The following is a 24126-nucleotide window of genomic DNA, read 5'->3' on the forward strand; positions in this document are numbered from 1 at the left end:
GTGTTTTCCCATAAATAAATTTAACCTCTAATATCTAGTCACTGTTCTTGATGAGAGAAAACTTAATGCATTCAAGTCCGGATAAACTCAATCAACTCTGGCTTAACCTCAGGCAATGTAAGATCCCCTCTTCCATTCCTTCTCCTCTTACCCCTCAGATTATTTTAAGACTGTTTTCTGGAAAGTATAAGATTTTAGATCTCTGCCATGAATCCCAAAAGCCTGTCTAGAAACTTAATTTTTGTTTTGAAGATCCAGCCATAGACCCTCCTCTGGGGTCTGTGCTGCTGACAAGATGGAAGACGGCTCCTCAGGGAGTCTTGTGTGAGAGGAAGGATGGGATTAAAATATTCCAAAATTTCACCCCCTATGTAGTCTCTCCTTCTTTGTAGCAGTAGTGATCATGTGACTTTGTAAACATTCCTTCCTTGCCATTAATATTCTCAAGCTTTAGAGAGCAAAACCAGGACCCCATTTTTCCTCCTGCGTCTGCCCTGGCTCTTTTTGGTGGTATTTCTGTGCTTAGAGTTTCACTTCTCCACTCCCTGCCTCCAGCCCTAGCAATACAGGAATTCCAGCCATCCTCTGCCCCTGCCTCTAAGTAGTTCCAAGCAGCAGGTGGAGCTAACTGGCCATGAGGCCAAACAGAAGTGTGAAATCTGCATTCAGGGATGAGACTAGGAGAGACAGTCCTGGCATCCCTGCAGGCACTGGGGGCTAATAGAGCCAAGCCAGCCCCAGCCCTTCTGGAGGGTCTGTGCTATGCCCACCTCCAGGAGGCAAGAAAGGGGAGGGGGGCTGGAGCCAGGGTAAGTATAGTATTATTTTAACTGGGGAAGGAGGAGCATTCAGTCTGGCTGAGGTTCAAGGAGCCCCATCTTCCATGCTTAACTTGCCATTGCAGCTTCCTGGGTCTCACATGGTACAAGCATCTCTGGTGTGTGCAGCAGGATATCAGAGTTTAAAAATTCAGTTTGTAATTTTTGTCCATGACTCCTAAATGTAACCCAACCACTTCATCCAATGCTTAACCAAGCAAACAACAATTGATCTAGTGTTGAGTGGAGGGGAGAGGAGACATTTAAGTCTCCCCAGTTTGTACCTTCCTAACCTGAGTTTTCTGCCATTGAAATGGTTCCTCTTTTTTCCAGCTTTATTGAGATATAATTGATAAAAATCATGCAAGTTTAAGGTATACAATGTGATGCTTTGATACACATATATATTACGAAGTAATTACCACGATAAGTTTAGTTAACATATTTATCGCATAATTACCATTTGTTTGTGTGTATGGTAAGAACATTTAAGATCTACTCTCTTAGCAGCTTTCAAATAAATAAGACAATATTGTTGCTTACAGTCACCATTTTGTACATTAAATTCCCAGAGCTTATTTACCTTGTAACTGGTGGTTTCTACCCCTATTCCCTCCCCCATCTGCCCCCACCCAGTCCCTGGCAACAACCACTTCACTCTGTCTCAATGAGGCTTTTTTTTCTTTTTTAAGATTCCACACATAAGTGAGAAAATACAGTATTTGTCTTTCTGTCTGACTTATCTCACTTAGAAATTATCCAAAATGAAATACAGAAAGACAATTTTAAAAGAAAAGGAACAATGCTTCAGTGAGCTGTGGGAAAATATCAAGCAGCCTAATACAAGCATAGCTGAAGTCCCTGAAAGATGGAGTAGAAGGGCAATTACTGAAATGTTTAAAAACTGAGGTGGGGGGCTCTATACAGATACAAAAATATTAATGAACTCAAGCACAAGAAATGTGAAGCAAATTATATCGTCACATCAAAATAAAATTGCTTCTAGCAAGTGATAAAGAAAATAATCACAAAAACCAGCACAGAAAAATAGACACATTGCACAAGGAAGGTCATATTACAGAGGGAAAAAGAGTAAGAACAAATTGCTCACTCTTCACAATGCAAGCCAGAAAATAGCAGAGCAAGTGTACTGAAAGAGAAATTATATATACATTGGAATTCTATATTCAGTAAAATATCTTTATAAAATGAAGATAAAATGAAGACTTTTTCAGACATTTCAAAGCTGAAATAATTTAACACCAGAAGACTCTGAACTCTAAGAAATGTTAAAGGTAATCCTTCAGGATGAATAGGAGTGATATAAAATGGAATTATAGATCCACACAAAGGAAGAAAGACCACTCTACCCAGATAAAAACAAAAGACTTTTGCTTACTATTTAAAACTACTTGGAGAATAAATAATTATTTAAAGCAAAATTGATAGCAATGTATTATGAGGTTTTTAACATATGTAAAAGAAAAGTGTATCACACCAAAGCACAAAGGTCAGAAGGAAAGAAATGGAAGAATATTGTTTATAGGTTCTTAGGCTGCAAGTGAAGTGGTGTAATATGAAGGTAAACTACCCTAAGTGAAGGATCTGTACAACACAATTTAACCACCAAAATCACACAAAGAGTTATAGAGTAAGTCAACAAAGGAGATGAGATGGGATTATATAAAAGACTCAGCGGAAAGGAAAAACAAAGGCAAAAGAAAACAGAACATAGGTGAGACAGAAAAAAAACAGTAAGATGGTAGATTTAAACTCAACCATATCAATAATCACATTAAAAGTATTGATCTCAATACTCTGATTAAAAAGCAGAGATTATCAGTTTGAATAAAAAAGACCCAAATATATATGATCTAGAAGGAACCCATTTTAAATATAAAGATGCTAATAGGGTGAAAATAAAGTGATGGAAAAAAAAATGTCTTGCTTATACCAATCAAAAGAATACTGAAGTGACTAAATTGAGTTGAAAGTAGATTTTAGAGCAAAGAATATCACCAGTGACAAAGAAAGTCATTCTGTGATGATTATGAGGCAATTTATGGAGAGGATATAATAAACCCTAAATGTTTATGCATCTAATAAAAGATTTTCAAAATATATGAATCAAAACTGTTAGAGTTACAAGAAATAATAGAAGAGTTTATGGTTATTTTCAGAGATATCAACACTACTCATTTAATAATTGATAAGTGGCCATAACATCAGTAGAAATATAGAAGACTGAAATCACACTGTCACAAAAATTAACCTAATTGACACTATAGAACATTCTGTGCAAAACAGATTCCACTTTCTTTTTGAGTGTACCTGGAGCATTCACCAAGATAGAGCATATTCTGGCCCATAAAACAAGTCTCAATAAGTTTAAAAGGATTCAAGTAATACAAAGTGTGTTATTTGACCACAGAGGAATAAAATTAGAATTAACATAAAGATCTTTTAAAAATCTCCCAACCTGGGGTTTCCCTGGTGGTGCAGTGGTTAAGAATCTGCCTGCCAATGCAGGGGACACGGGTTTGAGCCCTGGTCTGGGAAGATCCCACATGCCGCGGAGCAACTAAGCCCCTGAGCCACAACTACTGAGCCTGCGCGTCTGGAGCCTGTGCTCCACAACAGGAGAGGCCGCGACAGTGAGAGGCCTGCGCACCGCGATGAAGAGTGACCCCCGCTCGCCACAACTGGAGAAAGCCCTTGAATAGAAGCGAAGACCCAACACAGCCATAAATAAATAAATAAATAAATTTATTAAAAAAAAAAAAAAATCTCCCAACATTTAGCAAAAAAAAAAAAAAAAAGTAACACATAGATCAAAGGACAACTCAAAAAGTTAGGAAGTCTTTTGATCTAGAAAAGTTAAAACACAACATATAAAAAAATTTTGAAACTAGCTAAAACAGTACTGAGAGGAAAATTAATAGCATTAAAAGTGCATACTAGAAGAGGAAAGACTTCAAGTTAATGGCCTTGGCTTTCATGTTAAGAAACTAGAAAAGAGAAGAACAAAGTAAGCCCAAAGTAAGCAGAAGAAAGGAAATAACAAAAATCAGCTCAGACATCAGTGAAACAGAAAAGTGAAAACAACATAGAAAACCAATGAAACAAAAAGCTGATTCTTTAAGACTGATAAAATTGATGAAAACACTAGCCAGACTAAGCAGGAAAAAAAGGGAGAAGACATAAATCACCAATATCAGAAATGAAAGGACTTCCCTGGTGACGCAGTGGTTAAGAATCCATCTGCCAATGCAGGGGACACGGGTTCGAGCCCTGGTCTGGGAAATCCCACATGCCACGGAGCAACTAAGCCCGTGCGCCACAGCTACTGAGCCTGTGCTCTAGAGCCCTTGAGCCACAACTACTGAGCCCACATGCCACAACTACTGAAGCCCATGCACCTAGAGCCCATGCTCCGCAACAAGAGAAGCCACCACAATGAGAAGCCCACACACCGCAACGAAGAGTAGCCCCTGCTCACCACAACTAGAGAAAGCCCGTGTGCAGCAACAAAAACCCAACACAGCCAAAGATAAATAAATAAAAATAAATAAATTTTTTAAAAAAAGAGCAATGAAAGAGGTCACCTTACTACAAATTCTATAGGTATTAAAAAATATTAAGGACATATTATAAAACACTTTATGCCAACAAATTCAAAAACAGATAATATGGATAAATTTCTTAAAAGAAAAAAATTAGCAAAGTTCTTTCAAGAGGAAATAGATAATCTGAAAAACTCTAAATCAGTTAGAGAAATTATATTTTAAATTAAAAACTTTCCCACAAAGAAACACTGGTGAATTCTACCAAACATCTAAGGAAGAAATTATACCAAATTCTCCACAAGATACTCCAGAAAACTGAAGAGAAGGGACTACTTCTCACTTCATAAGGACATTATTTTGACACCAAAACCAGAAAAAGACATTACAAGAAAAGTAAACTATAGACCAATATCCCTCCTTAACATAGAGGGAAAAAGGTAACAAGAATTTGGCAAATCAAACTTAAACACATGTAAAAAGGACTAAACAACACAATCAAATAGGGTTTGTCTCAGGAATGCAAGGCTCTTTTAATATTCAAAAATCAATCAATGCAATTCACCATATTAATAGACGAAAAAAGAAAAACTGTATGATCATTTCAATAGATGCAGAAGAAAACATTTTTCAAAATTCAACATCCATTTTTTGTTAAAAACTCTCAACAAAGTAGAAAGAGAAGGACCATCCTGAAATGGCAGCAAAAAAAGAGATAAAAAGCATCCAGATTGGAAAGGAAAAAGTAAAACTCTCTTTATGCTCAGATGACCTGATCACATATATTGAAAATCTTATGGAATTTACATGAAGCTATTGAAACTAATAAGCAGTATACAAGATTATTATACAAAAATTGCATTTTCATATACTAACGATGAATAATCAGAAACTGAAATTTAAAAAACCCATTTAAATTATGATCAAAATAGATGAAATACCTAGGGAAAATGTGACAAAATATGTGCAAAACCTTTTCACTGAAAACTACAAAACTTAAAAAGAAATTAAAATGACCTATATAAATGGTTAGATATTCCATGTTTATGAATTGAAAGACTCAATATTGTTAAGATGTCCATTCCTCTCCAATTTATTCTACAGATTTAATTCAATCCCAGTCAAAATCTCAGCAGGCTTTCTTTTTTTTTTTTTTTTTGTACAAATGGACAAGTTTATTGTAAAATTCATATGGCAGTGCAAAGGACCTAGAATCGCTAAAGCAACTTGGAAAAAGAACAAAATTAGAGGACTTACATTATCTGACTTCAAGACATTTTAAAGCTATAGTAAATAAGATGAGAGTGTCAGGAAGGACAAATAGATCAATGTAACAAAATAAGAATTTGGAGGTAAATACAAACAAATATGGTCAGTTGATTTTTGACAAAGATGCAAAGACAATTCAGTAGAGAAAGGAACAATTGAATATCCATATATTCCCCTCCACACTGCCCCCCCCAAAATAAATCCTTTGTCCAAAACTTTCACCATATACAAAAAATAACTTATAGAAGAACACATAGGAGAAAATCTTTGTGTCTTAGGATTAGGCAAAGATTTCTTAGATATGACACTCAACGCAAGATCCATAAAAGAAAAAAAATTAATTGGATTTTGTCAAAATTAAGAACTCCTCCTCTTTGAAAGAAACTCTTTAAGAGCATGAAAAGATAAGCCACAGACTGGGGAAAATATGTGCAGATAGCTTATCTGATAAAGGACTTATATCAAAATGTGTATATATCTTTAAAAAACTTACAGACTTCAGTAATACGAAACCAAACATCTCAGCAAAGTAATGGAGGAAATATTCAAACAGATAATTCACCAAGGAAGATACCTGGAGACAAATGAGCACATGGAAAGACGCTTATATCAGTAGCCATTAAGGAAATGCAAATTAAACTCAATTAACACCTATCAATTAGAATGTCTAAAAATAAAAAACTGAGCGTACAAAATGTCGGCAAAGATGTGCAGCAACCAGAATTCTCATGTACTTCCAGTGGGAATGTAGAATGGCACAACCATTTTGGAAAACAGTTGGGCAGTTTCTTAAAAAGTAAAACATATACCTAACATATAACACAGTTATTCTACTCTTAGGTCTCTATCCGAGAGAAATGAAAGCATATACCCATCCAAAAACTTGTCATGAATGTTCAGGGCAGCTTTGTTTGTAATAGTCAAAACCTGGAAACAATCCAAATGTCCATCAATAGATTAATGGATAGACAAAATGTGGTATTATCCATACAATGAGGGCATTTACTACCCAGCAATAAAAAAGAATGAACAATTGATACATGCAACAACTTGTTTGAATCATCTCAAAGTAGTTTTGCTGAGTGAAAGAAGCCAGGCATAAGAGAATACATACTGGATGATACCACTTGTATAAAATTCTTGAAAGTTCAAACTAACTTATAGGGACCAAAAGTAGATCAGTTGTTTTCTGGAGATTGGTGGGCAGAGAGAATCATGAGGGAGGAAACACAAAAGGTCATTAGAAAAATTCTGAAGGTGATGAATATGTCAGCTGTATACCAAGAAAGCAGGAAAAAATGAAGTTTACAAGTATAGTGAATGAGGCTGATTTCTCCATTTCTACCTGTCCACCTAGATTAACGGAGGTGTGTTTTGGGGACAAATTGCTGGAGCATGGTGGCTTCTTTGGGGAGAAATAGAGACCTGGTGACAGAGAGAGAAGTTTGAGGAGAACCATGCCTTGCGTATCCATGATGTGTCAGATCCTATGTTAAGCACTTTAAATGAATGATCCCATTTAATTCTCACAAAAACCCTTTGAAGTAAGTACCATTATCCTCATTTTACAGATGAGGAAATGGAGCCTGAGAGGGTCCAACAACTTGCTCCACCATCGTAGGGCTGGTATTGATGCCGTAAGACTCTGCTGCCTGGGCCAGCTGCAGTGCTGTGCTGAGTCCTGGGAGCTCTATCTCTACGAAAATCTCTGGGATAAGGGAGGGGAATCACTCCTCGGCATGTGCTCTTGCTGGTTTGACCTCAAAGGTGGTGTGCAGGGGCCCAGGGGCACTGGAATTCCTGCTCTTAGGTTACTGACCGCCCCCTTTTCCTGGGACTGGAGGGATTCCTGGAACGCGGGACTTTCATTTTAAAACAAGGATGAGTCAGTCACACTAATTCTGGCTCAGCAGAAGTCTTGTACTTCTGGACTCTGGTTTTCTGGGTCCTGGGCCCTTGATGACATGCCTAGAATATTTTCTTGGACTTAGGCCGGACAGGTGAGATGGTTTCACAGGTAAAGGAGGAAACAGAGGCAATTTTGTATTGCTCTTTTATTTTTGTGCTATCTAATATCAGGATCGCTAGGCAAGATGTTTCTAGCCTCTTCAACCTTCCATTTCCAGTTGGGGTCTCCCTAGGTTGGGAGGCTATGAAGGGAAATAGGGGCTTCTGGTTGGGAGGAATTGGTGGTCAATGAGAATCAGCTTTTCTAAAAGTAGGTCTAGCCTGACCCTACCAGGTGGTGGGCATGGCACCGTCCACTTGTTTGCGACAGTCTACTTGTCTGGCTGCTTCTGCCCCCGGGGGACCTGATTTGGGCGCCAGTTTTGGACTTTGGGACTGCTGTTGGCTTAGGGAGTTATTGTTCTGAGTTTGTGGTGCAGTGGGATCAGTCTCCTTATTAAGGCACGTGCACTCAGGCTTGGGCTCCAAACAGCAGCACGTGGGCTGAATGTAACACGGGGGCTTCGGCGGGCAGCATGGGTTGCATTTTGGTGGGCAGCTTGGGTTGCGCTTTGGTTGGTCACACATCTTCTCAAGTTTTGGAGGTCCTAGAACAAAAAGAACATTTTCAGAGGGAAAGCTGGCTGCCTGCATTCACTCCCCCCTTCTTTGACCCCCAGATACATCCATCTTCAGAGTGATGACACAGACCAGCACTGGGAAAGCAGGGCCGGATGCTCAGAGGGAACCCAGTCCCACAGTTCTGTACCTTCATATGGGTCAGTGTGCTGGTTCCTCACTAGGGAGCCATTTTCCAGATAGAAAAAGGAAAGACCGGAATATGTAAGAATTTTGCCAAAGGTCTCTTAGCTAATGAGGAAGAGTATGACCCTTGGCAGCCGAGTCTGAGTCCAGCGGCAGGCACTTCAAAAACTTCATCTCATGAATGGTTACAGCCAGCCTGAGAGGTCGGTGTTTTCACCCCATTTTACCTATGAGTATGATTGAAGTTCAGAGATCTACCTCAGTTGCTAGTAAGTGGATTCAAGTCAGGTTCCATCCCAACTCAGAGCATGTGCTTGATCTGGTGTCCAACATGGTACCCAGGGACCCAGGTGCAACGGGACTCTTTCTAGGGTGACCGACTGTCTTGAGACAGATGGATGTATTTGTCTCACCCTTCCTGAAAGCATCATCCCCCCCACGCCCCTCAGCACGTAGGAAGTGTCTGCCTTGGGGGCCTTTCCAGCAAAGGAGACGGAAAGGTCATTGCTCTTGGCATGGAGGGCTGAGTTCCAGGCCTGGCTCTATGACTCCTGAGCCAGGGGGCGGGGCAGCTCTCTTCACCTCTCTGACCTTTATCTCTTCCTTTGTGTGGGGGCAGCGTTAGGGGTGAAGAGGATATAACTGGACCTTGTAGATGTCCTCAAATTCAACCATTCAGGGCTTCTGTAATCTCCCGATTCTTCTAGGGGTAGGAAAAACCCAAACAACTCTTTCTTTGCTCCTTATCAACCCACCTACCTCCCACCCAGGAAATCCAGGAAAGTTCTCCTTAAGTCCATACACCTAGGACTCAATATATGGCCCCTAGGGCAGCACCGCTATGGTTTCTGCCCAGTCCCTCTTATGGCACGTGGACAAAAGCCACTCGGAGGTCCCAGAGCAGGACAGAGTGTCTAGAAGTGGCCCAGAGTCAACAGGCAGAGGGACCTGGAGTGTCTTCTAGCCCAGGGGGAGACATGGAGGAGAAGAAATGAGCAAGCACCCCGGCTGGGGGCTCATCCCACAAGGCCACACACCCACGTCAGGGAGGTGCCAGGTCTGTCAGAGCCTGTCACCTGGGTGGAGGAGGATGGGTGTGGGAGTTCAAGTGACAACTGCTGAGATCAAGTTGCCACCACCCTCCAGCCTCCAGAACCCACAGATAAGCCACTGGCCCAAAATGGTTTTTCTTTTTTTTTTGATTTTAAAAAATTTTTTCAACTGCGTAGCTTGTGGGATCTTAGTTCCCCGACAAGGGATCAAACCCGGGCCCCCTGCAGTGGAAGCGCAGAGTCCTAACCACTGGACCACCAGGGAAGTCCTTCCAAAATGGTTTTTTAAACTGAACTAGTTACTGCCGTGGGCTTTCCACTAGGCACACACACTTGTGTATCTGTGTGTGTGCATGTGTGCACCCACCTGTGTGTGTGTGTGTGTGTCCACGCAGAAGCACAAGCACAAGGAAGGAAGAACTTGAAGTTTATGACCATGGCTGCGTGGCTGGACCAAACTGAGATTTCATTGTATTTGTTCATCAGGCTTTAAAATTGGAGCCTGTGTGAATAACTCCTAAGGAGATCACTTCTGTTCTGGCCTCGGCCCCTCCTGCAGGTGGATTCTTCCCCGTCCTCTATCCCACCCCTGCCCTGCCATCCACCACCCCCTCCCAGCCCTACTCCAAATACTCCATCCGGTGCTGAGAAAGCCATGGCTCTCATCTTTTTGTTCTTTTCTCTGTGTCCTGAGGATGGGGGGACTCCTGGGGACAGGAGTTACAAATCCCCCTCACACCAAAGGTTTCCTGAGGGTTCCCTGAGTGGGACGGAAAGTCTTACCATCCCCTTTTTGCCACTGAAGGCAGATCTGGTTCCCGGAAGGTGTGTGGGATTCTCACATTAGGTGGTTCCTGGAGGAAACCTGTCCGATGACCCACTTTGCTGTAGACCCAGGGCCTCGGCTGTCTCAGATGATGGATATCAGGCCCATAGCTCAGCCCTTTCTTCTGGGGATCCACCTCACTCAGCTTGGGTGCACAAGCTGGGCCCCACTGAGCCGGGCGTGGCTGACGCCTCTGCCCTGCCCAGCCTCTCTCCACCTCAACTTTCAGAACCACCAGACCCTCATCGTGTGGTTTCTCTGGGAGAAGGAGCCACCGCCATGAGCCTGAGAAGGCTGTCACTGTGCTGCTTGCTGTTGGCTGAGGACAGACTGGGATGACTACCCTTTGGGGCCCACTAGGCTGTGCATCTCCTGAGCTAGAGCATCAGGAGGGAAAGAAATCTGAGAAGGGTCACCTCACGGGGTCCCTACCGCTGGGTCTGCACCCTCCACACTCCCAAGTCCCTGGCAGTCTGGCTGCAGCCTCAGCTGGGTCAGGGGCAGGTTCTCACCTGAGAGGCAAAAGTGACTTGTGGGGTAGGGTGTTGGCCTCAATTCAGTTGTGACTCTATGCCTGCCGGTTATTCAGGGATTAATTCTGTCATCCAGGAAGAGGTCTCTGCTCAGTTTTAGGCACACGACGCTGGACCAGGACTCCTAAGGGGTGGGAGTAGGGGACAAGTGATACAGTCCCTCCCTCCAGGTCAAGAGACGCTGCAGAGAGGCTGAGGTGGCAGAGTTCTGCCCTGTCGATGCCCTGACTTGCCTGGGATGGAAGAGGAAGGAGAGGCAGGGCAAAGGGAGACACACAGACATGAAAATAGAACCCAGACCTCAGCAGGAAAATGGGGAAAAAGAGGGGAGAGTTAAGGGCCATAGGAGCCTTGCTCAGTGCCTCCTTCATGGTCTTTGAAGCTGTTTGAGAGAAAGTCTGTGTGCACTTGGGCGCCCTGGAGCCCTGGAGCCCTGGGGGGTGAGCTTGGGCATGTGCATGTGTATGCGCGCACATGCGCACGTGAACGTGTGCAAGGAGCCTAGTATCTGGCGCAGTCTCCTGTTGTCTGAATCTGTCCCGTGGGGGAGTCAGACCTGAGACCAGGGGAGAGAAGAAGGTGGGGGTGGGAGGGGGGTGGGGAGCAGGAGAGTGGATAGTGAGCCCTTTAAAATTTGTTGTTGCTTTTCTGTGTGCCTGTTTTGCTTCCTTTACAATTTCTTCTCCCTGCCTCTCTGTCTCTCTCTGTCACTGTTCTCCATTCTCTCTTTCTCTCCTCCTCTGTGCCTGTGGTTTACCTTTCTCTCTCTGTAGCCAGTGCCCCTGGACTGACAGTTGGGAGCCTCCTGTCCACCAGGAAGTCCAGCATGTCAGGCTCCATCCTTCCAAGTCCAGGCTGGGCTGTTTCTACAGGAGCAGTTCTCATCCCAGTGGCCAGAGGGTACCCAGAGCTCCCATCCAGGGGTTCACCTGGCTGCTTCCAGACATCCCCTCCCAGCACGTTCCCTTTGGGCAGGTCCCGGGAACAGGTCCCGATTGGGGGTGGGGTGCCGCATCAAAGATGGAGAGCATCTTAGGCATCAGTCCTGCGCACTAAAGCACAGAGAGGGAAAGGACAATGCCCTCAGGTCCCATGCCTTCCGAGCCAGTGCTGTCTCCTTTGTCTCACTGCCCTCTCTTTGACTTCTGCCCACCAGCCCAGCCTCATCTCTAGCCACTGTTCCTTCCACGTCATCAGACTGGCCCAGAGCAGATCCCTGCTAAATTCTGCTGGCCTCTGTCTGGATCTTTGTACTGCTCTTCCCGTGGCCTAGAACACCTATCCCCGCACCCTCACTAAATATTACTCAAACTTGAAGTCTCAGCTTACACATCACTTGAGGAAAACGACACTAACCCATAGGGTTTGTGGCCCTGATGTAAGTTCTTGGTGCTCCCTATACTTCTCGCTACATTTTTATCATGATTTCCCTAATGGTCTGGCTTCTCCTCTAGTCTGTTAGTTTCACGGGCACAGGCATCCTCGCTGTCCTGCTCACCACCATTCTCAGCATCTAACACAGTGTATGACATTATGTGGACTTCAGTACTAAGGAATGAATGAATGGATGAATGGACAGCCATGAAGGCAGGACCCATTGACGAGTTTTCTCCGGGTTACCTGCTCTGGACACTTCTTTTTTGTCTCTTTTCAATTCGTGGTTCTCACGCTTGGCTTCCGAAAACTGTCTTCCCTGGACTGGCAGCAGATATGCCCCTCCCTCAGCAGCCTAGTGAATCCGTGACTATCAGAAGCCAAATGGTTTCTGTTCCCTCCGGATGCCAAGCTTCCGAGGTTCTAAGCCTCTGTGACCTTGTCATTCTCTCTCCCCAAGATTTTGTGACTGTGACTGACTCACCGGCGCCCCCTGCTGGCTGGATAGCAGTGTTCCTCTTGGTTTCTTCTCTCCTGAAGGGCACAGGCAGCTCTTGAGTAAACCCATAATGGTTCAATTACCTAAGGCATAAGCTTAACGCACACATAGGTACTGAGTGTCTACTGTCTACCAGGCTCCGTCCTGAACATGAAGTGTACAAGCTCAATAGCTGACATTCTCAAAACTCTTTTAATTTGGTATAGAGACAGTAGACGGCGTCAGTACTGTGTGATGAGAATGATGGCAAGGGAAGCACAGGTTGCCAAGGGAGCACATGGGGTCAGGTTTGGGGTCTGGCATGCTTTCCAGAAGGAGTGATGTTTAAGCAGGGATTGGGTGGCAACAGGAGATAGGGAGTGGGACATGGAGGTGTCCTGTGTAGGGGAGAAGCTCGGTGTGGCTGGAGCACAGCGGGGAGAAAGGAGAAGAGGTGGACGCTGTACCGATGAGGGCCTTATACGCCATAGGAAAGGGTTTGGATTTAACCTGAGGACAATGGGAGCCACTGAGGGGTTCTAAACAGAGGAGAAACAAGGATCCCTTGGGGGGCAAGGGCTCTATTTTATTCATTTCTAGCTCAGCATAAACACCACCCCCCTCCACCTAGGGCCCTTTGCTGGTACTGGCTGGAATAGTCTCCCCAAGAGACCTTCATCACTAACTCCCTCGCTTCCTTCAAGTCTTTGCTTAAATGTGGCTTTATAAGTGAGATATTACACCCTCATCTTCCTATCTAAAATTACAATCTGCCAATAGAGACACGGATGTAGAGAACAAACATATGGACACCAAGGGTGGAAAGCAGGGTTGGGGGTGGTGGTGGGATGAACTGGGAGATTGGGATTGACATATATACACTAATATATATAAAATAGATGACTAATAAGAACCTGCTGTATACACAGGGAATTCCACTTCACTGTACAGTAGAAACTAACACGGCATTGTAAAAGAACTATACCCCAATAAATTAATTAATTAATTAAAATTACAATCTGCTACCCTTTCCCTCACTCCAATCACCTTTATACAGTTCTACTTTGTTTTCCTAGGTAACACTTTTTATATACATACAATATACTCTACGTATAATTTCTTTGTTCTGTTTTTGTCTATTGTCTTTCTTCTCTCACCAAAATGTCACCTCCAAATGGGCAAAACTAATTTTTTTTTTTCTCACAGACTCACCTCAAGCTTCTAGAATAGTTTCTGACATATAGGGAATAAACAATGTTGGTTGAATGCATGAATGCGGATTGTTAGTTACTTTTTTTTGTGGGCTGTGGTCTCTGCTGTAACTCCGAACTTCATTTGCCCAAGGTGAGAAACCTGTTTTTAAAGTCTGTTCTCCAAACATCATCCAAACTAACAGAATGTGTCCCTTCACAGCCCCACTCCTACCTCCTATTTTTTTTTTTTTTTTTTTTTTTTGCCTCTGTCATCAAAATTAGGGATGATTATGACCATCTTCTTTAGCTATAGGAGCTAAATTTATTGGTGATGAGAAAATTGAGGTCAGTTTGCTCTGTAATGGAGCAAATCCTTGTGGTCTCTCACTTCTGGGTTCAGGTCCCTGAGGCCCAGCTTCCTGCACTTCTCCTTTGATATTATCCATTATTATCATATATTTATTTGGTTCGAAACCCAAAAGGTAAAAAGAATACACAGTGCAATTTCCCCCTGCTACTCCAATCCCTTCATCCAATAGCAATCAGTTTCTCACATATCTTTCCAGGGATATTTTATATGCAAAAAGCCACACACAAACATGTATACCTTTCCTTCTTTTAACAAAATAAGAGAAACTCCATATTGCTTTGCTCACTGCTTTTTCTCATGTTGGGGATCATTCCATTTCGGTACATAAAGAGTATCTTCATTCAGTTTGCTGCCTGAATAATAATCTAGAGACACATGGGAATTCCCAATTTGGGCTCTTGCAAACAATGCTGTGGTGAAACACTGTACATACATCGTGCCTCGGGGAGAATAGATATAGCATACATTTCCCTAAGTGCAGTTGCTTCCTCAAAAGATAAAACTGAGAGACATTGTCAATTTTTCTTCCATGGATGTTTCACCAATTTACATCATTCCTCACAATGTGTAAAACTGCATATTTCCCCACAAACTCACACAATGAATTCATTATTAAATTAATTGTGCTCTATCAACTTCATAAAACTGATATTTCAGAGTAGGTTTGAGTTTTTCTTAGTAAGTCAGCTCAATTTTCTTTCATTATGCTTGGGAGCCATAGTATTTCTTTTTCTGGAAACTGCCCAGTTATGCAATTTACCTGATATTTAATTAGATTGTTGATCATTTTATTATCGATTTGTGGTGTTCATACTATATTGGGAAAATTAGCCCATTTTTGTGCTATGAGATGCACAATTTCTTCTGGTATGTTTTTAGACTTTTGACTTTGTGTGTTAGATTTCAGCCATATAGAAACTATTCATTTTTACGGAAACACTTTAAAAAATATTTTCCTTTATAGTTTTTGATTGTGTGTGTTATAATGGTAAAACTGATGTCCATTTTGAAATTATAGAAGAATACTCCTAAAGTTTCTTAAGGAATAATTTGTAATGTTTTGAACCTTTAGGAACTCATCTTAGTATAAAATGAGAGGCTTTTTTCTTAATGGCTACCCAGCTGTAGCAACATAATTCATTGATCTTTCTTCATAGATTTGAGGGTGTGTTTATCATGTATTAATTTCCCCTATATATTTGGTCCCAGCTCTGAGCTTCCCACTGAGTCCTATTGATCTGTCTGTATATTCATGGTCTAGTACCACACTATCTATATAACAGCTTCGTAATATATTATAAATATATAATATCTGGTAGAGCTAGTCCCTGCAAATTACTCCTGTTTTTTAGAATTGTCTTGGCCATTTTAATATTATGCTTTTGTGCTCAACATCACTAATTATTAGAGAAATGCAAATCAAAACTACAGTGAGATATCACCTCACACCAGTCAGAATGGCCATCATCAAAAAATCTACAAACAGTAAATGCTGGAGAGGGTGTGGAGGAACTGGAATCCTCTTACACTGTTGGAAGGAATGTAAATTGGCACAGCCACTATGGAGAACAGTATGGAGGTTCCTCAAAAAAACTAAAAACAGAGCTACCATGTGATCCAGCAATCGCACTCCTGGCATATATCTGGAGAAAAACATGGTTCGAAAGGACACATGCACCCCAATGTCCATTGAAACACTGTTTACAATAGCCAAGACATGGAAGCAACCTAAATGTCCATCGACAGATGAATGGATAAAGAGGATGTGGTAACTATATACAATGGAATATTACTCAGCCATAAAAAAGAGTGAAATAATGCCATTTGCAGCAATATGAGTGGACCTGGAGATTATCATACTAAGTAAAGTAAGTCAGACAGAGGAAGACAAATATCATATGATATTGCTTATATGCGGAATCTTAAAAAATGATACAAATGAACTTATTTACAACACATAAACAGACTCACAGACTTAGAGAACGAATTTATGGTTACCGGGGCAGGGGGAGGAGGGGGGAGGGATAGATTGGGAATTTGGGATTGACATGTACACACCGCTATATTTAAAATAGATAACCAACAAGGACCTACTGTAGAGCACAGGGAACTCTGCTTAATATTCTGTAATGACCTAAATAGGAAAAGAATTTGAAAAAGAAGAGATACATGTATATGTATAACTGAATCACTTTGCTGTACACCTGAAACTAATACAACATTGTTAATTGACTATGCTCCAATATAAAATAAAAATTTTAAAGAAGAACCATAGTCCTGAAGGATGGGCAGAGCATTGCTGTTGCCTGTGGCCCACTGTTGGGTTGGAAAAAGTACCTTGAGAACTTGCCCCCCAACCCATGATATTTGTCCCATTAAATAGAAGAGGAAAAGAAACCACATAGGGTGTATAGCAACACCAAGGCCCAAATGTCTCTTGGGGGTATTATGCTCACTGGACCATGGAGTATATTCCCACCAGATTCTGGCGCCTGTGTGAAGAGAAGGCGTGAGGGACTCAGTCAGGAGGATTCACTCAAGGAGAGTGTTTCTCATGGCTTTTTGAACTGAGATCTGAAAACTACAAGTACCCCTGTGGCATTTCCTTCTTAAGCATGTGATTCCCCCAAATAAAAAGGATCTGGAGGCTAAATTCTGGGACTGGGAAGTATCGTGTCCTTTATGAGTAGGAAGAAATTTCAGTGATGGTGGCAAATGTGGCAATAGCAGTGGAACAGGGTCACTGATACTTTGGGAACATCCCCTTCTTATTCCCCTCTGGATATTTTTTTCACAGCCCTGTCAGACTGCTCAGACCCAGGGTCTACCTAGAGGGAATTTCCCATCTGGTGGCTATTTGTGGGAATCTGCTTAAGGAATCCAGGTTCCTGGAAGCTCCTCAAAGCTGAGGATGGGGGAAATCAACAAACTCTAAGAAGTTTTGGGTGCCAGGAAAGATAAGCTTTATTTGTGCACACTGATAAGGCTTTGGGAAGTAGCGTTTTCTCCAGCGTTCAGGTCTTCTTGACCTAGGACCAGAGCTAAGGCCAGGAAGTGTGAGATTTTCAGGAAAAAGAGGAATCCATCATGTACACATCTAGGCAGCTTAATTCAGGAGGAGAGGGACAAATAAAACCGAGAGTGAGAAGTGACATCAACTCCAGACTGGTCCTTGGCTGTGGCTCTTTGGCTCCTCAAAGGTTGCAGGTCAGCTGTAGCCCCCAAAACCATGGCAGCAACTGGAACATCCAGAAAGCTCCACCTCACAGCAGTTGGAAGGCTGAGGCTGGCATAGGTAGACACTTAGAAACCAGTGGGACACCAGAGAGCAGCAGCTTCCAAATCCAGAAATACAGCAGCTGGGGACACAGCAGGAGGTGGCAGGAGGGGGGCAGGGATCCAGGGCCTGAGGAGCCTTTGGGGGGTGCTTGGGTGGATATTTGGGGAGGCACTTGGAAGGGAGCTGGCACTTCTGCTGGTTTTGTTGGCAGGACACCTTGGAGAATGTTCAGTTGCTCTATAAAGCAATGCAGATATTTCAAAAGTTCAGTGATTATAAATCTCATTTGTATCAGTATTTTTCCTACAGAGTCTGAAGTTCTGTAATTGATTTTATGGTTCCAGGGCCCATATCTTTACAGCAGAGTAGCCTTACTTTTCTGGCATAGGAGAAATCAGGCAGTTGGTAAGTTAGACTTTGGTAACACCTTCTCCTACCTGTCCTGGTTCTCCTACGACTCCCGACTTTAAAGGCAGTAACATAGGGCACTAGGCAGTTTCAAAAATCTTAAGTTGTTTTTATGACATTATCTGGTTTATGCATTCTAGAAACCACACGTTTAGCCTGAGCCCATGGTCACTCCACCTGTTTTCATCATCTCCCTTTTTTTCATTCTTGCATCATGGGCTCTGCCTTCAGCCCTGTGTGGCTGTCTCTTGTCCTACAAAGTAGCCTCCCCCACCACTGGCCCAATCTCTGGTTACCATTTATCCCCCCTAGGATTGCTACTTCTGAGCCATCCCAATGATCTCCATGACCTTATCTTCCTGCAGTTACCAGGTAGTTCCCATTCTCTCCAACCTGTCCCATTCAGCTGATGTGTGGCAGTCCCGGCCACCCCCAAATTGCCATCAGATCAATGAGGACACTCACCTTGTTCTTCTAACCTTGGGCAAGTGATGATATGTTAAATGCAGTGAGGAGATAGTGTGATCTGACGTCTTTTTTACATATCCTGCACTGAACTCAAGGGAATAAACCACAATCATGTGAAAGCTGTTCTCAACCAGGTGGTTATGATGACAATTTCCCACATTCAAGTGGCTCTGTCAATCTGTCACTTTGTCACACTGGGTCACTATTGGATGTTCATGAGTATCTTTCCAGAGCATCCCTCCCCTCCATAAGCCTTGGAATTATTTCCATAAAGATGAGAATATCGTGATTTATAAGGGAGTTTATAATGGCACAGCTTCGGGATTGAATTTAGGGTTTCTGGAGGAATCCAACGCATGCTTGAGATAAAAATCTAAAGCCACAAATGTTGGGTCACCCGAACATATGAAGGAGTTTCTGAAAACTCTATCAACAGGTTTGGGACCAATAATCCAAGCACCCTTGGGCCACAACCAAAGGCTCAGTGTATCTGATTCAGATCCCAAAGTGCCTAAAACATTAACCAACAATGTAGCCTCATAGAAAGGCCCAGCTAGAAAGGATTTCAGGCCACTATTTACCCTCCACACATGGATGATGAAACTGAAAGCCAGAGCAGATGAAGGAGATGCTCCGAGTCCTGCAGAGTCTGAACTAGAAGCCAGGTCTCCTAACTCTCTGAGACCATGAACCCAGCCACCTCTTTCTTTGATCACAGTTCCTTGTTTCCAACTTGCTTCATTATATCCACTGGAATCTACTAGCGCCTTGCCCACCAGCAACCTTTCCTAGTTTGCTTTTCTTAGTTCATCATTTCAACCACTCTTTGGCCAATATAATAAACTTTCTTGCCCCTTTGACTTGTTAATGCACTTGACGGACAAAACCCAAACCCTGGCTGAATCTGCCCTGCTATGCCTAGCTGCTATAAAAATTAAAAACAAAACAAGAACAGAGCCTTTGGAAAGTTGGCATTATCTTAAGATCATAATCATCCACCTGGTTGAGCCCAAAATACTGCTTGGCAATCCTGTGTACTTCTCTGTATTTACTGTGCACACACATCATGCCTTTTCTCCTCTCTTGAACCTCTGAAACATTTGCTGTTGCCTCTAGATAGATGATACTGCCCCTACTTCATGGGGTAAACAGCACCCGTCAAGTGTAAAGTACTCCGCTTCCTACCACCAAGTCTACTCATGCCTGCAACCATCCTTTGTGACTTCCTGTGTTGGAGAAGGATCAGCTCCTTTTCTTTTCTAATGCCTGTCCCTACTCCTTTGCTCTGAATCCTTGTATCTCCTATGAAATGCTGCCACAGTTTCCTGTATTTCTCATAACACCATGCTTGTATTTATTTTTTGATATCTGTCATCCTGGATAGAGTGAAATCTCGGTGTTTGCTGGTTCACTCTTTATCCTCAGCACCTGCACAGTGCCTGACATCTTGTAAGTGCTCAAAAAGTATTTGCTCAGTGAATTAATGAGTTGTGGTTGAGACAAAAGTCTCTCTCCTTTCACTCCTGGAGAGAGAGTACCTGGATGGCCAGGTTAGCAACAAGCAAATGGGTCAGGTGTGGGAGGCTGCTCCCAGGATAAAGTCATCAATGCCAATGAGCCACAAGAACTTGACAATGGAAGTCAGGAATCTAGTCCTGGCTCTGTTACTCCCCCTGGGTTTCAGAGGAGACTGGACGGGATGGTCTCAGTACATCTTCAAGGGTGTATTTGCATTTATGAACATCAGACCTCCGAGGATTAACATCCAATTGCTACCTTTCCTGGCTTGCTGTTTTCCCTGAACTTATTTTATCTGAGGCTGGGAGCAGTGGTGAGCTTGATGAAGAGGGGAGAGATGATGGCTGGTGTGTATGTGAGGATGTGAAACATTGCAAGATAAGCCACATGATGAAGAAGCAACTCCTTATAGTCTATTTATTTCATCCCACTTATTAGAGGAAATTACTTAACTTGTCTGGTTGTGACAAAGGAGAGTATTGTGTATATATGTGACTCTTGCTTAATTGTGGCCCCCCTATCTACGAGTGTGAGCTATTGAAGCCCAGATCTGTGGGATGGGCAAAATTATGCTCCTTCTTTGCATGGCCCCCACTAAAATATTACAAATAATTTTCAAACGTTGGAAAACATTGTTCTATTGTATTGATCCAAAATCATCAATTAATTACTGGTTCAATAATGAAAAATTATTTATCCCAACAGAAACTCCTTTCTTGAAGTAACTTTGAAATGACCATTTTAATGACATTAATTTTTCACTGAGTACCTGTTAGGTGCAGGGTTTTGTGAATTCAAAGATTAAGATACTTCTTTGCCCTTAAGGAAGGAATGATACAAGTGGGATGATATGAGAGAAAGGAAGGGAATTAAGATTTATTCTCAACCTCTCATCCATCAAACATGTTATTTTCATTATTCCAACACATTATTTCTTTGAGTTTCTTGCTGTTAATTCCATGTTACAGATAAAACAAGACTGAGGCTCAAAAACAGAGTGAGAGTTAGTCAGGGGGTGAGAGGGAAACAGGCATTCTAGGTAGAGGGAAGCAGAACACATGCATAGGCACGGAGATGTGAAAGGGCTTGATCTTTTCTGGAAACAGAGTGGCCATACTATTGGATAAAAGCAAGAAGTGGGACACTAACTGGACAGAAAGGAAAGGAGGGTCCAGAGAATTAAGAGCTTTACTTGCTGGGTTGTGTACTTTAGCCTATAGATTAATGGCTCAGAATTATATCCCTTGGAACGCTGTTGCCCAGGTTGTGCAAACATCACCTCTTCGGAGAGCCACACCTGCAGACAGTATGAGTTGCTCTGTCTGGGGGCGCTTCCAGCCCTCCCTCCCTGCCTCCACCCTTGTTTATGTGTCAGTTTCATGTCTTTGCACGCACAGAAGCTGGAAGAAGATGGGGCTTGGAATTGGGGCACTGGCCTTTGAACCATGGGTATGTTATTAATATTTTTGAGGCTCGTCTCTTTTTTTTTTTTAACCTGTAAAATAGAGTTAACCATAAGAATCTCATAGAGCTATTTACTGTAATAATGCAAACAATGTTTGACAGGTAGTACATTGAAAATACATTTTAGTTTCCTTCCTTTCCCTCACCATTCTACTGATATGGGGGTTCCTAAAAACTTTGAGTCAGATTTTAAATGATCATTTATCCTAAATTCTTGACTACTTGGGCTACCTGAGAGGGGGAACCTAAGCAGCCAGCAATATGGACCTTCCACTTATCCCCTGTTGCAATAAGAGTCATTGCACCTTTACCCGCTTTATGTTTTAGAGGCAAACAATCAATTTCATCTGAAAACTAGATCATGCTGCCTAAAAACTTTTGACTAGAGACAACTGGGTCATCCTTGACCATTTAAGCAAAGGAGGGACATGATAAGATTTATATTTTAGAAAGATTACTTGGGTTAGGTGGCCTTAGGTGCCTTGATTTGGTTACTTAAGCTGAAGTCTATGGTGACAACCAGGCTACAAATCTGATGTGAGGATCAGAGCTGGACTTGGGGGAGCTCTTTGTTAATGAGCTTGTAGACAGAGGGACTGGTTAGAAGGTGATTGGAGGGTCTTCTCTTCACCGAGGGCTGCCTGGACCTCGTATATTCCTCTACTCTATCCTCATCTGCCCAAGCACTTCCTCACCATCCTGCCTGCCTGAGGATTCAAGCATGCTCTGGATTCCTGCTGTCTCGGGTGTGCCCTTAATAGAAAGGTGAGGTACCAATCAGGCCAGCATTGGTATGCATGAGATTCTTATCAAGCTAATTCCTAAGTGATGAAATAAAGGAAAATAAGGATCTTCTTTCTGACTGAGCGGTCAGATCTTTGAACAGTCCTCCTATGGGACAGAATCCCAATGGGCAGGCAGACATGTGGGTCTGACTCTGGCAAACTGCACTGGGAGAGGATTCATGGTCCTCTCAAGGGCAGTGGGATTCACACCCGCATTGCTGAAGGACCCATGCTGCTTGTGCTTTCTTTGGGGTGGAAGGAACAGTCATGACCCATGTTCAATGACCTGGCCCCGGGGGTCTGAGACCATCCCAATTAGTGGATAGAAGAAAGGGACAAGATCTGCTCAGCATAACACATCCCCATGACTTCTGTGACATGGCCACAAAAGTCAACCCCCCGCCCCTGTCTGTATAGTGTCGACTAGAGACATAGGCCCACCATATATAGGATGGTGGTTTGAACGAAGAAACCAACACCAGCATTGAGTGGGGTTCTGTAAGCTGTAGGTACAGTATGAACATCATTGTTTATTGCAGTCCCAAGTACTCCCCGACTGCTGAGTCCTATTCCTGTGGTATTGGGGAACACACACCAATGTCATCTGGTGCCAGTATTATGGCCCCTCCTTTCTCTAAAGTCTCCAACTGTAGAAAACTCCCTTAGAATGAAGTAGCAGGTCATCCCTGGGGCACAGGCCCAGTCCTGACACTGACCAGCTGTGGGTCATTTGCCTCTTCCAGGCCTCAGTGTCTTCACTTGTAAAATGAGTGTTATTGGTGTTGTTTTTATCTTGATCTCTGAGGTAATGATGAGACCTCTGTGCTTAGGGGCTGCTTGATCATATTAGGACCTGAGTGACTTTCTGACTGGTCATCTTTGATGGTTGTTGTGGTAACAAATGTAAGCATCCCTCTTTGAATCCTGGGCTCTACCCTGGCCCCTCAGTTGACCTCAGTGAGTGGAGCAATAACTCAGACCTCCTATTGCAGCTTGTATTTACAAATGTCACCATCAAATGATGCCTTTTAGCCCTAAGATTAGAAAGGATGCAGAGAGATCACCTTGCCTACGCTTCTCCTCCAGACAATGATCCCAAGAAGATATTTATAAATCTTCCAAGAAATGAGACACCACAACCTATAGTAACAGAGCTTTCCTGCTCTTGTATAATTTCATCCCCTCTCTTCTGATATTCGCCAAGGTGAACAGAACAGATCTTTGGCTCCACCATCCTCCCATACTTAGTGACTGCTGTACTCATAATATCTCTGGCTCATCACAACCCCATGCTAAAGACTTCACCATCATTCTCTCCACTGTGTCAAAAAGAGATAACCCAGTAGATTGTGTCTTTCAGCTTGCAATTAACACATCTTAAGGAAAAGGCAGGGATGGTGATACCACCCCTCACTGAAAAGCCAGCTTCCAGTTGGATCAGGAGTGTTATCTTTACCTAGGAAGGACAGTTCTATAAAATAGAAGAGGATAGGGGGCAGGCATTAAGAAGCCTCAGGCAAGTTGCTTAGTTTGTGGCATCAGGACTTTCTGCTCTGTCGGTCTGTGGACCTGTAGTTCTAAGCCATTCATACTTTAGAGATAGTAGTCCCACAAGGGGAGTCCCTCACATTCCCCCACATTTGTCTTACATTTCACAGGTTTTACTTTCTCCTCTGAACAACACTGTGAGTTAGGTGTTACTGCCTATGGAAAAACTGAATATTGGAAAGTTTATGAGCAAGTGAAGACCACACAGTTCTAGGCTGAAGAATAATAGGGTTAACCCAGCAAGGAACTGCATGAAGCAAGGAAAGAGTTCTTTCAGTCTTGATCTTGGTGCTGTTATAGATCAGGGACTCTAAACCTTCTGTGCATCTGAGCTATCTGGGAAGCACTGTTAAAATGCAGATTCCTAGTTCCCAACTAAGACCTATTGAGTTATAATCTCTGAGGAGTGGGTCCTAAGTATTTACATTGTTTAAATATTCTCTGGGTGATTCTGCTAGTTTGGGAAA

At 42.8% G+C, this 24126-nt stretch overlaps 1 protein-coding gene across 1 annotated transcript; it reads right to left on the bottom strand.

Moving 5' to 3' along the window:
- Positions 1-17299: 17299 nt before the first annotated feature.
- On the bottom strand, positions 17300-19409 carry LCE7A (late cornified envelope 7A). The gene is given in 3 exon segments (XM_061183830.1): positions 17300-17410; positions 17412-17684; positions 19344-19409. Coding segments are annotated over 3 exon segments (450 nt in total).
- Positions 19410-24126: the final 4717 nt, after the last annotated feature.

The sequence above is a fragment of the Eubalaena glacialis genome, chromosome 3 (genome assembly GCF_028564815.1).
Source record: "Eubalaena glacialis isolate mEubGla1 chromosome 3, mEubGla1.1.hap2.+ XY, whole genome shotgun sequence".
NCBI lineage: Eukaryota > Metazoa > Chordata > Mammalia > Artiodactyla > Balaenidae > Eubalaena > Eubalaena glacialis.